The sequence below is a fragment of the Perca fluviatilis genome, chromosome 7 (assembly GCF_010015445.1).
Source record: "Perca fluviatilis chromosome 7, GENO_Pfluv_1.0, whole genome shotgun sequence".
NCBI classification, from domain to species: domain Eukaryota; kingdom Metazoa; phylum Chordata; class Actinopteri; order Perciformes; family Percidae; genus Perca; species Perca fluviatilis.
In genome coordinates, this window is record NC_053118.1 from 17,094,977 (window position 1) to 17,108,644 (window position 13,668).

General features: G+C 38.1%; 1 protein-coding gene across 1 annotated transcript; it reads left to right on the top strand.

The window, feature by feature from the left end:
• The first annotated feature begins 79 nt into the window (after nucleotides 1-79).
• LOC120562623 (syndecan-2-like) lies at nucleotides 80-12,701 on the top strand. Its single transcript, XM_039806429.1, has 5 exons — nucleotides 80-356; nucleotides 7,636-7,759; nucleotides 8,600-8,784; nucleotides 9,690-9,972; nucleotides 10,227-12,701. The coding sequence occupies exons 1-5, from the start codon at nucleotides 297-299 to the stop codon at nucleotides 10,388-10,390; spliced, it is 816 nt and encodes a 271-aa protein (XP_039662363.1). The 5' UTR covers nucleotides 80-296; the 3' UTR covers nucleotides 10,391-12,701.
• Nucleotides 12,702-13,668: the final 967 nt, after the last annotated feature.

Sequence of the window (13,668 nt, forward strand, 5' to 3'; positions counted from 1 at the left end):
GTGTGTTCATTGTACAGAAACGCCCCCACCTTCTTCAATGGACGTCACGCCGTGTTGACGTCACCGCGGAGCCACGCTGCACAGCTATGGAGCCAGTCCAAACAACTTTTCCAGAGGAACTGCACACCACAACGCGTCCAGTCGTCCATCAAAGTGCTGAGATTTACCAAAGCAGCCGAACACGTGACGAGAAATTAGCTTAACGCCTTAATTTAGCTTTTGAGTGTATAATTCAGTTCTTTTCTTACTATATAGTTATTTCTCCTTACAACTGTCGTCTCTTTTTGGAAGTTACGATGAAGAGTCTGCGGTTGTTGTTCCTCGTCGGGCTGGCGACTGGGTTTATCAGTGAAAAAGTAAGTAGCTTTTAATTTCGGCTTAATTTAAAATACCGAAAAACTAACGTTATGTATAAAACCTGAATGTAATTTGGCTCGATGACATTGCCTTTCTTTTATCCCGAGAAAAAACACGAATAAGCCTTTGAGATAGCTAGCTACATTTAGAAAATGCCAGCCTACGTAACGTTTAATTATGTTTGTTTTGTTTTTAATTATGTTTTGTTTTTAATTCATGCTGTAACGTTACATATGACTTTATACCGTTCTAGCGTTAGCTTCAGTATTCTTTTTTTAACATCCGTTACCACCTGGACGTTTTATATAAGTCTGTACTAAAATATGTCAAGATGAAAATAAGCATGACGTTACTGTTTTAAGCATAAGCTAATGGTATTTCCCAGGAAGCAACAGTAGCCAATAGAGCTGTGTTAAACTACGGACTGATGCAGGGTTTACTGATATTCAGACTGTGTAATCAAGCAAAGTTCAGACGTCCAGTTGGTGTTAAGTTCACACAGGGCCAAATTCTGTTCAGCCTTTATGCCCCTAGCTTTGACATTTAAACCCAAACCTCCTGGCCTGAATTTTCAAGCAACACAGGGCTTGTGTTCGGTTTTAAAATGTCCTTTTTTGCCAGATGAAACTCTGTATCACAATCTAATGAATATTTAACTGAATGACGAAATCCTGTCTGACAAGTCAAATTCCAATTGTCCCCCAGGATTAATGTTTTGAATAGAATTCGGAGTTGGCCCAAACTCTGTGTGTGTGTGTGTGTGTGTGTGTGTGTGTGTGTGTGTGTGTGTGTGTGTGTGTGTGTGTGTGTGTGTGTGTGTGTGTGTGTGTGTGTGTGTGTGTGTGTGTGTGTGTGTGTGTGTGTGTGTGTGTGTGTGTGTGTGTGTGTGTGTGTGAGCTGGAAAACACTTGGAAGTGACAGGCTAAAGCAGAGCTCCGTGCATTGTCACAAGTGCAAAAACCTTCCTCTTTGCATCATTTATTTACTGTAAAAGTCCCAAGAGCCAGGGAACTTCGCCACCTCTCCAGAAGTGCATGACATCTATGATTTATGGACTGTATATAGTGAAAGGGAAAGCGCTGAAACCTGAGACTGTCCTGCTCGAAATGTGTGGCCGGAGATGGCAAGGCAGTAAACATTGGCTAGATACTGAAAGAGTTGTGTGTACAGAGAGAGAATAAATACAGTTTAATGTAATTTGTTTTCTACACCTAAGGCCCCATGAGTTTTACTCTGAGAACATGTATTATAAACGGATGTGATTACTGGAAAAACAACTTTGGAACTGCTTATTTTTACCATTGTGTAATGTAAGTCATACTCTACTCTACATATGCTTTGATTTCATATTACTTCATGCCACTAATACACAGACTGCAGTCCTAAATTGCTGGGCGTGAGGGATCAAACTATCTATTTCTCTGAGTGTGGCTGTAGAATTACTGGTTAGTCAGTCAGTGACGTTGCTCCCGTCTAAAAGATGAATGTTGAAACAGGCTTTTGAGTTTGTGAGCCGGTAGTTGTGTCATTTTCTGGATGGTTGACTCACAGTGAGTCCCACCGGGCTAGTCCAGGCAAGCATCTAACTGCGTGGGCTACACACACCCAAACCATAGTAGGCAAGAGAAAGCCTGTGGCACTGGCTCTTTATCAATGGTTATTTTCACACTGCTTCTGAAACACACAGATGACACAAATATCAAATACAAATTATTGTAATGATGATAATCCATGAATGTAAAAATAGAAGGTTGACATTCCTAGCTTTGGAGAATTGGTATGTGTGTGGTCTACCTGAAGTTCCATGTGCTCTCAGTTTATCAGTAGCCCAGTATTAGTCACAACACTGTTCTGTATATGAAGTGAAGACTGTTCACATCCTGTCTGTCTGACAGCATCTGATTTGCTGATTTTTATTTTTTTATTTTTTACAATGGTAAATACCACTTCTTCTTACCAGGCATCACCACATATTGGTGGTCAGGGAAATCTCTCTCATACTTCTCTTTGGTCCACCACAAAGCTTTTAATATTGTGAGCCTCTTAACTGATGAAAACATGTATGTTTTGTCAAATAGTGTGGGCTAGGACCTTAAGTTTGGAGTCAGCAGATTCAAATAACTGTGATACATATCTCAATTAAGTGCATTATAATATCCTCCTATGTGTATAAAACAAAAGGAGATACTGTGTATTTCTATACAATCCTACCGATACTCTGTCCAGGCCAACAGAGTTGTAACAAAAATTACTTGATTAAGAATCAAGAGCCAAGAATTGGAGTTAGTATCAAATAATTTTGCCTTTTGTGAAGCCTTTGAGGACAATAACTCCTGTTAACTAAACGGAAACATTTAACATAGGAGTGGGGGGGATCAAACATTTTATGACTGATAGCCTTGGTCAAACATACCCCCTCTCTAACACAGCGCTGGGTGCTGCTGCTATCTAGCTGGTGATGACAGGTCTGCTGTGTACTTTTGGCTGTTACACAACCTCACTCTTGATCTGACTGCTCTCTCATTATCATTTGACATCCCACTCATCGGGGAAATATTTTTACTATAATAGCCATCCAGCAGACTAAAAAAATTTCAGAATTATGAATTTGTTGATTACAAGATTTAATAATGCACTCCCCAAACACACTCATACCCTATTGCATGTCTGTAGTGTTTTATCACTGCGACCAGGCTGTTTCCAGAAAACTGTCTTCACTTGGAGTGTGTGTGTCTGTGTGTGTCTGTGTGTGTCTGTGTGTGTGTGTGTGTGTGTGTCTGTGTGTGTGTGTGTGTCTGTGTGTCTGTGTGACTGACGTCTTCCAGTAAGCCCTAATGCTAACTTCTTTCTGTCAAGAGGGATTGACCGAGAAAGTGATAGCTGATTTTATTTCAGCCTTTGTGTTACATTTTGTATGTTACATTGTCTGTAAGTGTATTTCGAAAACAATTAATCGATTATTCAATCAACAGAAAATGATTCGCCAGTACCTCTGATAATCAGTCAGTTATCAAGCATAAATGGCAAACTTTCTTGGGTTTTCAGCTTCTCAAATGTGGCGTTTTGCAGCTTTTCTCAGTATTGTATTGTACACTAAATATGTTTGAGTTCTGGACTTCTGGTTGGACATAACAAGGAATTTGAAGATGTCACCTTGAGCTGGGAATTTGTGATCTGCATTTCTTACCATTTGCTGACATTTGATCAACTTCCTTAATAATTGAAAAGAAAACTCAACAGATGAATCAATAATAATAATAAAATAGCTGTTAGCTGCTGCCCTCCTGGGCCTGCTCCCACAGTAGGGATTGGCAAAAATGTAATTATCAATATAATCATGCATAGACTTTAAGCATAACTTTTGAAAAATATGATCTTGTTAACCTTCATACAAACCTCTGTTTGAGTTCTCTTCTTTCTCCCAGAGCGCATTCTATTATTATCTAAAAACAGTTTCTCAAGTTTTAGTTTTACAGTATAGTTTTAGTTTTTAGTGTAATGTATACCAGTGAAACATCATTTGGATTATTTTATGTATGATTGGGATGATTGGGACATCTACCATATCGGAATATATCCTTAATATTGGTGATAATGATTTCAACCACAATGCTTAGCTCTATATCACTGTTTATGCGAGGGATTCTGTTTAAAGTACATGTACGTGGTGGAGGTGGTGTGTTTGGCAGTCCATCAGTTCAGCAGCACTTGATTTCTGTCACAGAAATAGTATTAGTAGTTGTTATTGTTGTTGTGGCTTTTTATAAAGGAATCATTTCAGCGTGTACTTGTGTGTCTCCTTCATTGGGACTGTCCAATCAATGTAGACATGAGCATGAGCTCTCTTTCAAAGAGACCAAACAATCTACATTGTGTCCAACCTGGAGCTGTGAGTTTGACAGTAAATATAAGACCACTCTAATTCTCTTTGGTCATCCACATTAATTAAATAAAAACAAAAGTTATTTTATTTAAAAGAAGTGAAATGTCTGCGTATGTGTGTGGGGCACAGCATCTGCTTTTGTAATCCCCCGCTGGAAGCCAGCAAGAATGCGAGAGCCCCTTCTGCTAGTCAGCCCTGGCATTGTGAGACTCTGCTGTCTTGTGAAAATGGATGGTTTTCTGTTTGGCCTGTTTGGCCACAATGTGAACACAACATCTGGTTTCATCTCATAATGCTTTTCTGTTGTTAGCTCGAATACAAATATGATATCTCAGGAGTCCCAAAGAAAAGTAAGTTTAAAAGTTTTTATTATGCCTTGATCTACTGTAGTTTGATACCAAAAATATGTTCCCAAGCAGAATGTGTGGCATTATCAGGTGAAGAGCATTGGCCTGCAGTTAGTGAATAAATACACACATTTTACATCTGTATCACTTCTTATGTCACCTCTCACTTCTTAGGTATACTGCCAAATGAAAGGCTAGCATTTGTAATCCCTCAAGTGTGAATATTTATTGCACTAAAAGATCCTCCTCCTACACCTGTTTCAAGAGACACATACAGTACTGTCTCTCTTCTTCCCTTTCTCCAGTCACCCTCGTTTCTCCCTCTCTCTCAGCACCTGTGTTAGTGGAAGCATAGTATACATACCAGACATATTTCAGGTCTCAATGGGGTGTGTGTGTGTTTCTGTGTGTGTGTTTCTGTGTGTGTGTTTCTTTGATTAATGTGTTTTTCTAGTCTTCCCAAGCTGTTTTTTTTTTTATTTATTTATATATATATATATATATATATATATATATATATATATATATATATATATACATACATACATACATACATACATACATACATACATACATACATACATACATACATACAGTGCCTTGCGAAAGTATTCGGCCCCCTTGAACTTTTTGACTTTTTGCCACATTTCAGGCCTCAAACATAAAGATATAAAACTGTAATTTTTTGTGAAGAATCAACAACAAGTGGGACACAATCATGAAGTGGAACGAAATTTATTGGATATTTCAAACCTTTTAAACAAATAAAAAACTGAAATATTGGCGTGCAAAATTATTCAGCCCCTTAAGTTAATACTTTGTAGCGCCACCCTTTTGCTGCGATTACAGCTGTAAAGTCGCTTGGGGTATGTCTATCAGTTTTGCACATCGGAGACTGACATTTTTGCCCATTCCTCCTTGCAAAACAGCTCGAGCTCAGTGAGGTTGGATGGAGAGCGTTTGTGAACAGCAGTTTTCAGTTCTTTCCACAGATTCTCGATTGGATTCAGGTCTGGACTTTGACTTGGCCATTCTAACACCTGGATATGTTTATTTGTGAACCATTCCATTGTAGATTTTGCTTTATGTTTTGGATCATTGTCTTGTTGGAAGACAAATCTCCGTCCCAGTCTCAGGTCTTTTGCAGACTCCATCAGGTTTTCTTCCAGAATGGTCCTGTATTTGGCTCCATCCATCTTCCCATCAATTTTAACCATCTTTCCTGTCCCTGCTGAAGAAACGCAGGCCCAAACCATGATGCTGCCACCACCATGTTTGACAGTGGGGATGGTGTGTTCAGGGTGATGAGATGTGTTGCTTTTACGCCAAACATAACGTTTTGCATTGTTGCCAAAAAGTTCGATTTTGGTTTCATCTGACCACAGCACCTTCTTCCACATGTTTGGTGTGTCTCCCAGGTGGCTTGTGGCAAACTTTAAACCGACACTTTTATGGATATCTTTAAGAAATGGCTTTCTTCTTGCCACTCTTCCATAAAGGCCAGATTTGTGCAGTATAACGACTGATTGTTGTCCTATGGACAGAGTCTCCCACCTCAGCTGTAGATCTCTGCAGTTCATCCAGAGTGATCATGGGCCTCTTGGCTGCATCTCTGATCAGTCTTCTCATTGTATGAGCTGAAAGTTTAGAGGGACGGCCGGGTCTTCGTAGATTTGTAGTGGTCTGATACTCCTTCCATTTCAATATTATCGCTTGCACAGTGCTCCTTGGGATGTTTAAAGCTTGGGAAATTTTTTTGTATCCAAATCCGGCTTTAAACTTCTCCACAACAGTATCTCGGACCTGCCTGGTGTGTTCCTTGTTCTTCATGATGCTCTCTGCGCTTTACACGGACCTCTGAGACTATCACAGAGCAGGTGCATTTATACGGAGACTTGATTACACACAGCTGGATTCTATTTATCATCATTAGTCATTTAGGTCAACATTGGATCATTCAGAGATCCTCACTGAAATTCTGGAGAGAGTTTGCTGCACTGAAAGTAAAGGGGCTGAATAATTTTGCACGCCCACTTTTTCAGTTTTTTATTTGTTAAAAAAGTTTGAAATAGCCAATGAATTTCGTTCCACTTCATAATTGGGACCCACTTGTTGTTGATTCTTCACAAAAAATTACAGTTTTATATCTTTATGTTTGAGGCCTGAAATGTGGCAAAAGGTCGAAACGTTCAAGGGGGCCGAATACTTTCGCAAGGCACTGTATATATATATATTTATTTATTCATTCATTCCCCAGGTTTGTTTATTAATTTCAAAACCGCAATACAAAAGCAGTTGGAAAAAAAAAAAAAATATATATATATATATAATAAAAACAAGTTTCCTTTTTTAGCCGTTTGTTATATTAACATCTTTCTGAAGTTATTGCAGCTTGTTTCATTCTTCAGACATAGAGACCGTCATATTTCAGCAAGCTGATGAATAACTTAATCAATTCCAGTACCTCATCGTTTTGGTTGGAGTCTACTTTCTAGTGTCAGACTAAGCTTTAGATGACGGGACAAGTGGGGTTTCGGTTTTAATCAGACTCCTATGTGTAGTGTTTGGGTTAGTGGGAGGTTTTCCTACACAACATAAAACATGTTTTCCCCCCATGTGTATGCCCAGTTCCTCGGTTCTGTGTGTTGCCTTTGAAGCTGCTCTATCTCTCCCTCCTCCTCTGAAATACACTTAGATCTTTGCTGTCCGGCTCTGTGAAGCATCACAAATTACTGCCATCACAAATTACTGCCACAAAATAAAACTTGCCTCCATCTACTGTACATGCTACAAGTATGGATGCAATACACACTATGGTTAAACTGACAGACACCAGTGAACACTCTGGCATATTTGGCCAGCATAGGTCATTGGATGTGAAAGGTATTGTCTTACTCCCAAACTGTAGAGACGTTCACATGTTTTCGATTAGTGGAGGGAATTCTGCAAGTTTGAATAAAGGAGGTCTATGTGTCTCCTCGTCTTTTCTGTCTTTGGTAGTATTTCTCTTTTGCTTGAATCATAATATAATTTTTTTCTCTTTTCCAGCTCTTTGTCTCCTCCTTTTCCACGACAGATGACATATACCTAGAGGGCCGAACGTCAGGTGACCTCCCCATAGATGATGAAGATGGTGATGACGGCGGATCAGGCTCTGGATCCGGAGCCTTTGGTAAGAAGACAACTGTCTTTGTTTTGTAATTGTTTTGCTTTGTTATTTTTATGAGAGAGAGAGAGAGAGAGAGAGAGAGAGAGAGAATTGTGTGGTGGGCCGCTACAAAAATATCAATGTATGGGAAACACTGATTTTGGTTGCAACATCACATTCTTTGTTTCAGTGGGACTGAGATCCTGTTAGTCTTAAAGGGATTTTGGGAAACGGGGACCATAAAAAAAATGTCCTTACAGACAGTTAAAAGGTTTTCTAATCTACTCTATGGCCATTTGCAAATGTCAGACAAATGAGCCATATATGTACAGTAGACACTAGTGCTTAGTATATTCAGACACAGAAGCACTCACTCACTGTGTGCCAGATGTTTGACCTGAGGTAATGTGGAGTTTACCAGGTGAGATTTTATTGGAAGCGCACAGATGTCCGATACTCTCTGCCTCATTATCAATGACTCACCTTTAAGCCAACAGTGAGTAATGTGTTAGAACATTTAGCGTGATAACAATAAAAACTAAAATGTGTTTAGGCGTATTCCAGCAAATTATAAAACTCCCAGATTGCATTCCAATACCGGGTGTGAAAGGAACTGGTTAATTAACATCTTAATGTCACATTTTAATTGCATCATTATCCGATTCAAACCATTTATCTACAAAATGTCAACTTTGAGCTGCCCTGTTTAGCTTTGTGGCAATTTATTTTATAGATATTTAGATTATATTAGATTATATAATATTTATTTATCTTATGAAGTAGTAGACTATCCTTAACCCATAAAGTAACTCTTAATCCTTAACTGAAAAAAAAATTGATGATACATTTGATCTGCTTTCACAGATGAAGAGGTATTCAGGAGGTTCACTAACTTCTCTCAGACCACAGTCTCCAAAGAAACGGTTCCAACTCAACCACCGCCAACAGCAGACTCTCCTCACAACCCATCAACCACAGCAGCAACCAAAGTGAAGGACACAGAGACAACACCATTCATATTACCTAATGGGGACAGCAGTGATGAGGAGGTAGAATATTGCTTTTTCTTTGATACAAATCCTTATCTCATAGAAAACTTTTTATGACTGTGGTCCCAAGATAAACCACTATTATACTGTAGACTATTTAAAAGATTCAAACAAATATTACAAATGGTGTACTTATGTATTCTGTTAAGAAATGTCTTTGGACATTGTAAATGATTAACAGACTTGCATCCAATTGCACAGTTAATTTCCAACATCTGTATGAACCAAAGCCTTCCCAAGCATACATCCATTATACAGTGCTGCTCATGAGTATAGGAACCCCTGCTAAAGTTGACTGAAAAGAGGAATACAAAAATCATCTTTTGGAAATTGATTTTAATGCCTTAATTGAAAAACATTTGGAAAAATCCAACCTTTGAGAGCACCAATTTTCTTTGTGAATGAATAATAAGTATTGTTAATAAATAAATGTTCTTCCTTAAAATACAGGGGCATAAGTATAGACACCCGTATGTTAAATTCCCATAGAGGCAGGCAGAGTTTTATTTTTAAAGGCCAGTTATTTCATGGATGGGCATGGGGTACTTTCCATAAAATCATCTCTCAATACAAATCAAACCAGCTATTAGGCTAACTGAAATAAAACCATGCCAGTCTCTAGGTATGGTGAAGGGTATGTGATGATGTGGGGCTATTTTAATTCCAAAGGCCAAGGGAACTTTATCCGGATGCATAGCATCCTAGATCCATGAAATAACTGGCCTTTAAAAATAAAAGTCTGCCTGCTTCTATCCTCCGTGTCCTCCTTGGCTACTAGCAACTGCGGTCACGGAAGGCTTGTATCATGTGGACGCGCAACAGTTTTGTTGTCATTACTTAGAATTCCTCATGGGGGTGACAGAAACTACGCATTATAGCTTTAACTACTGCTTATATTTCTCCAGGTGACAGCTGATTGGGTCACAGAGAGCTCCACCAGCAAGCCTCCCAGTGAAACTACTGCAACCAAATTCGGCATAGACATCACTGTAATCAATGATACCGTCGAGGATAACAGTCTGGATAGGTGGGATGTCTCAACACCCAAAAACCGCCAAGACGAAGTCCTGATTGCACATCACGAAAATGATCTTAAGGCCACCAACGGCCGAAGCAGAATATATGACATGGACTCTCCGGCAGAGGTGACCTCTGAGAACATGTGGGAGAGGACGGAAGTGCTGGCAGGTAAGGACAGATTTCCACTAGGCTTAACAGCATCTTTATTGTCCCCACATTTATTGTCTGGTTTAATGAGGTAATTCAGGGTTAGGGTTAGCATTTGAAGACTTAACAGTTGATGATAAAGCATAATTTGCAAGCAGGTTATTTTCTGTTGGAGCACTTTTAGAATATTAAGATTTAGATTTTTGATTATTACGTTTTGCCAAATATTGTCAAGAAAATAATAATATTTCAATGTTTTTTTATGTCCTCTCCAGCGGTGATAGCTTGCGGAGTGATTGGATTCCTCTGTGCTGTTTTCCTCCTCCTCCTAATCGCCTACCGTATGAAGAAGAAGGACGAAGGTAGCTACAACCTGGGAGACACCAAAGATTCCACAACAGCCTATCAGAAAGCGCCTACCAAGGAGTTCTACGCCTGAACTGACCAATAGGGACTTTAAATGGAGTGTGTCTCCTCCCAATCAGGACTAAGAATGGATCTATAAACAACTGAAGATGATCCCTCTTGATGAAGTTTGAAGACAAGCACCTCTGTTCTTCTTCAGTGCTCTCGCCATTATTATTTTTCTCATCTTTGATGCTATCCTTTCACATCTCGTTGGACTTGGTTCTGCATTACAGAGAAATTGTCCCATTTAGCAGAGCTACAGCCTGAAATGTCCCAGCTCAGCTTAACAACATTGAGGAAGTTCACAGAAACAAATTAATTGCCTTAACACATTTTGAATGCTGTTAATTGAAATGGTACCACATATGGGATTAGTATTACAAAGGGCCTTCACAAATGTAAACCCTTTTCCTGTTATTTGAGGTCGAATTTGCTCTTTTTTTTACATTTTTCATTGTTGCATTTCATTTTCTGTACGCTTTCTTTGCTGAATCGATGATTTGTTTTTGTTGTTATGAGGAATGAATATGTTTTTTCATATGCTGTCCAGTATTTGAATGAGAGATGATGTTTCTCTGCAGGTACATATTTTTGTTGCTTTCTTACAGATTTCTGACACTTGTAGAACTGACCAAATATAAATGTGCTTTAATTGTATTTTGAAAAATTATTTTTACTAGCCTTTTCAATGTGTTTTGATGTTTAGAGATTATATTTCCGTAAGCCATTTTTTAAGAGATTTCAGCTATTGTATTCATACAGTGGTAGCCGTATGTTGGCCCTCAACTTTGCATCCAGCATTAGTCATATTTTAAGGACTATTTTATTTGATGACTGAGTACAGCAAGCACGTGTAACAGGATTCCTCAGGTAAAGCCAAGGCTAATGACTATAATTCAGAAACCGTAAAAGTTACCAACGATTTCTGCCAAAACACAACACATTCCTTTCTGACTGTCAAATGCATACAGCTACCATAGCAGGTTTGGACTTAAAGGGACAGTGATAATGTAACTGACAGGATTATCAAAAATCTGTAATATATTCATGTCTTACAAATTATTTTCAAATAGTTACAATGTTAGGTAGTGTAGGCATGTCAGATTTTGCCTCAACCAGCCAACCAAAGAGAGCATGGGACCTTCTAGAGAATTTTTAGAGATATTCCCTTTTCACAGCACATCATTCTTACTTGTATAGACCCTGTTAAACAAATTATTTAAGTGAAAATATCAGGGATTTGCCCTATGTATAGTGTCTGATGAATTTTAAGCATCTACCTACTGCTTATTATGAGTCAAAAAACTAAACTTGATGATCAGTGGTCGATGCATACAGAGAGGTGGGGCTAAGTGGTTAAACTATGAGTAGACTTGCCCTGATAGCCACACATTCTAATTGAAATTATATTGTTTTGTATTTCTATGGCTTCGACTTTGTTGACATGAGTTTAATGTCGTATAACAGATGTTAAATTGGTATAGGCATTCTTATAGGATTGTAATAGCTATTTTTGTTTGTTGCCCCTGTCTGTTGCAAAATTTGTAGCAGCAGTTTTTGTGCCTATTAACTGTTTGATTCCCTTTTATTTTTTGTCCTTTGGTCAAGTCTACTTAATAGTGTTTACATGATATAAATACATTTGCCATAATTTAAAATACGTATTATTTTGAAGCAATTCTAGAATAACAGAATGCAAGCTACCTATTCACCGTGGCTGGAATAAACAAGACAATTTTATCACTACTAACCTACTGTGACTTACTGTTAACGTAAAATTTGTTGAGCACTTGAATCCTCCGTGCCTCACAAAATACATTGTATACATTCATTTACAGTTGCTTTGACCTTTTGAGCTGTACAGAACCTCAACTGGAATGTTTCTGTTCCAGTGTGATCGAGGAAAAATGGACATTTCTGTTCTCCATACCAACAGAAAAAACATAATAAACCCTACTCCTAGAGGGTTAGGACAACAGGTTAGCACTTGCCAGCAATCCAACAGGTGAAGGCACACAATAATCGTTATCTTCTAGAATCTTTGTAAGTTTATACAGTATGTTGATGATACTATAATTTAAATGTATTAATTTATACTTGCTTAGACTATAATCCAAGTTATTATGTCAGTGATTTATTGGGATTGTACAGTATTTAGTCATGATCGAAGCCTCTTTGTGCCTACTGCTCAGTTTTTGTTTTTAAATATATGTTTTCCGTGTATTTGATGAGACTCTGTTCAATTCATTTTCATTATCAGTTGTCTAGCTTTTTTAAAATACTTGTTTTCATATAAAGACATTTAATAAATGAATAAAGTAGAATAAGTTCTTGTAAATATATTGAAGCTTTCATTTTCATTTTAATCGAAGTTCAATATGAATTGATTGAAGCCTTGATTTGAACAAATAATCACCTACACAATGGTGGAGGCCAATTAAAAATCAACTTGCAGATTACAAGCGTGACATAAGCACACAAGGTGGCCAAAAGAGAACTGTGTTGCTGAAATGGTGTATTTTTTATGAGGTTCACTACTGCATAAAGGATGTGGCTTTAATGCAATTCTAAAACTGTCTGTCTTTTCTTTGGCTTTAGGGATTGGTCTGAATATAATACATTACTTCTTCGCTCTCATACACACACATCCACAGACAGCACAACAAGACAGATGTATTCACTCAACAGCATGTGTGCTAATGTTTAACCACCTCCCTGTCTTACTTTCTGCCCTTTGATTGACATGTTTCCCTTTCCTCTCTCCACCCCCTCCTATCGCTTACTCATACACAACATAGTGTTCCAGCATTGAAAACAAGCTGCAGGTAAAAGCACTAAGTTGTAGCTTTTGTTCCACTTGTTTGCACAGTAGCGCAGAAAAATATTTCCTCCCAGCCTCCTCTTGCAAATGTAGGGGCCAAAAAACTTTTTCAAACCACTGTGTTAAACCATGCCAGCAGCATGTGAATGGAGCCAAATGGTCAGATGTTTTCCAAAACCTGATGATGCAGAGAAGAAAACAAATAGCAGACGAAACAGAGGTTTTGATTTGATTTTGATTTGATTTATTTAATTGTATCAAAAAATGCCATAAACTTGAAAAGACATCTAATACAATCAAGGATAAAAACACAATAAAGTCCAGGACTTATTTTCCATTTGTGGCTGGTAAAAGACAAACACTGAATGTCATGTAAAAAGCAAATGGCTGAAAGTAAACTGAAGTTAAATATCTTTAGATAGGTTCACAAATAAAGTAATATATTAGAGTAGTAGTAGAGTGTACATGTGTAAATACAGTATAAGTTA

Bases quoted from the DNA above. Each gene is read 5' to 3' on its own strand.
- LOC120562623 (XM_039806429.1), top strand. From the start codon at position 297: ATGAAGAGTCTGCGGTTGTTGTTCCTCGTCGGGCTGGCGACTGGGTTT. The intron at 8,785-9,689 runs GTAGAATATTGC...ATATTTCTCCAG, and splicing joins GGGACAGCAGTGATGAGGAG to GTGACAGCTGATTGGGTCAC. The intron at 9,973-10,226 runs GTAAGGACAGAT...TGTCCTCTCCAG, and splicing joins GAGGACGGAAGTGCTGGCAG to CGGTGATAGCTTGCGGAGTG.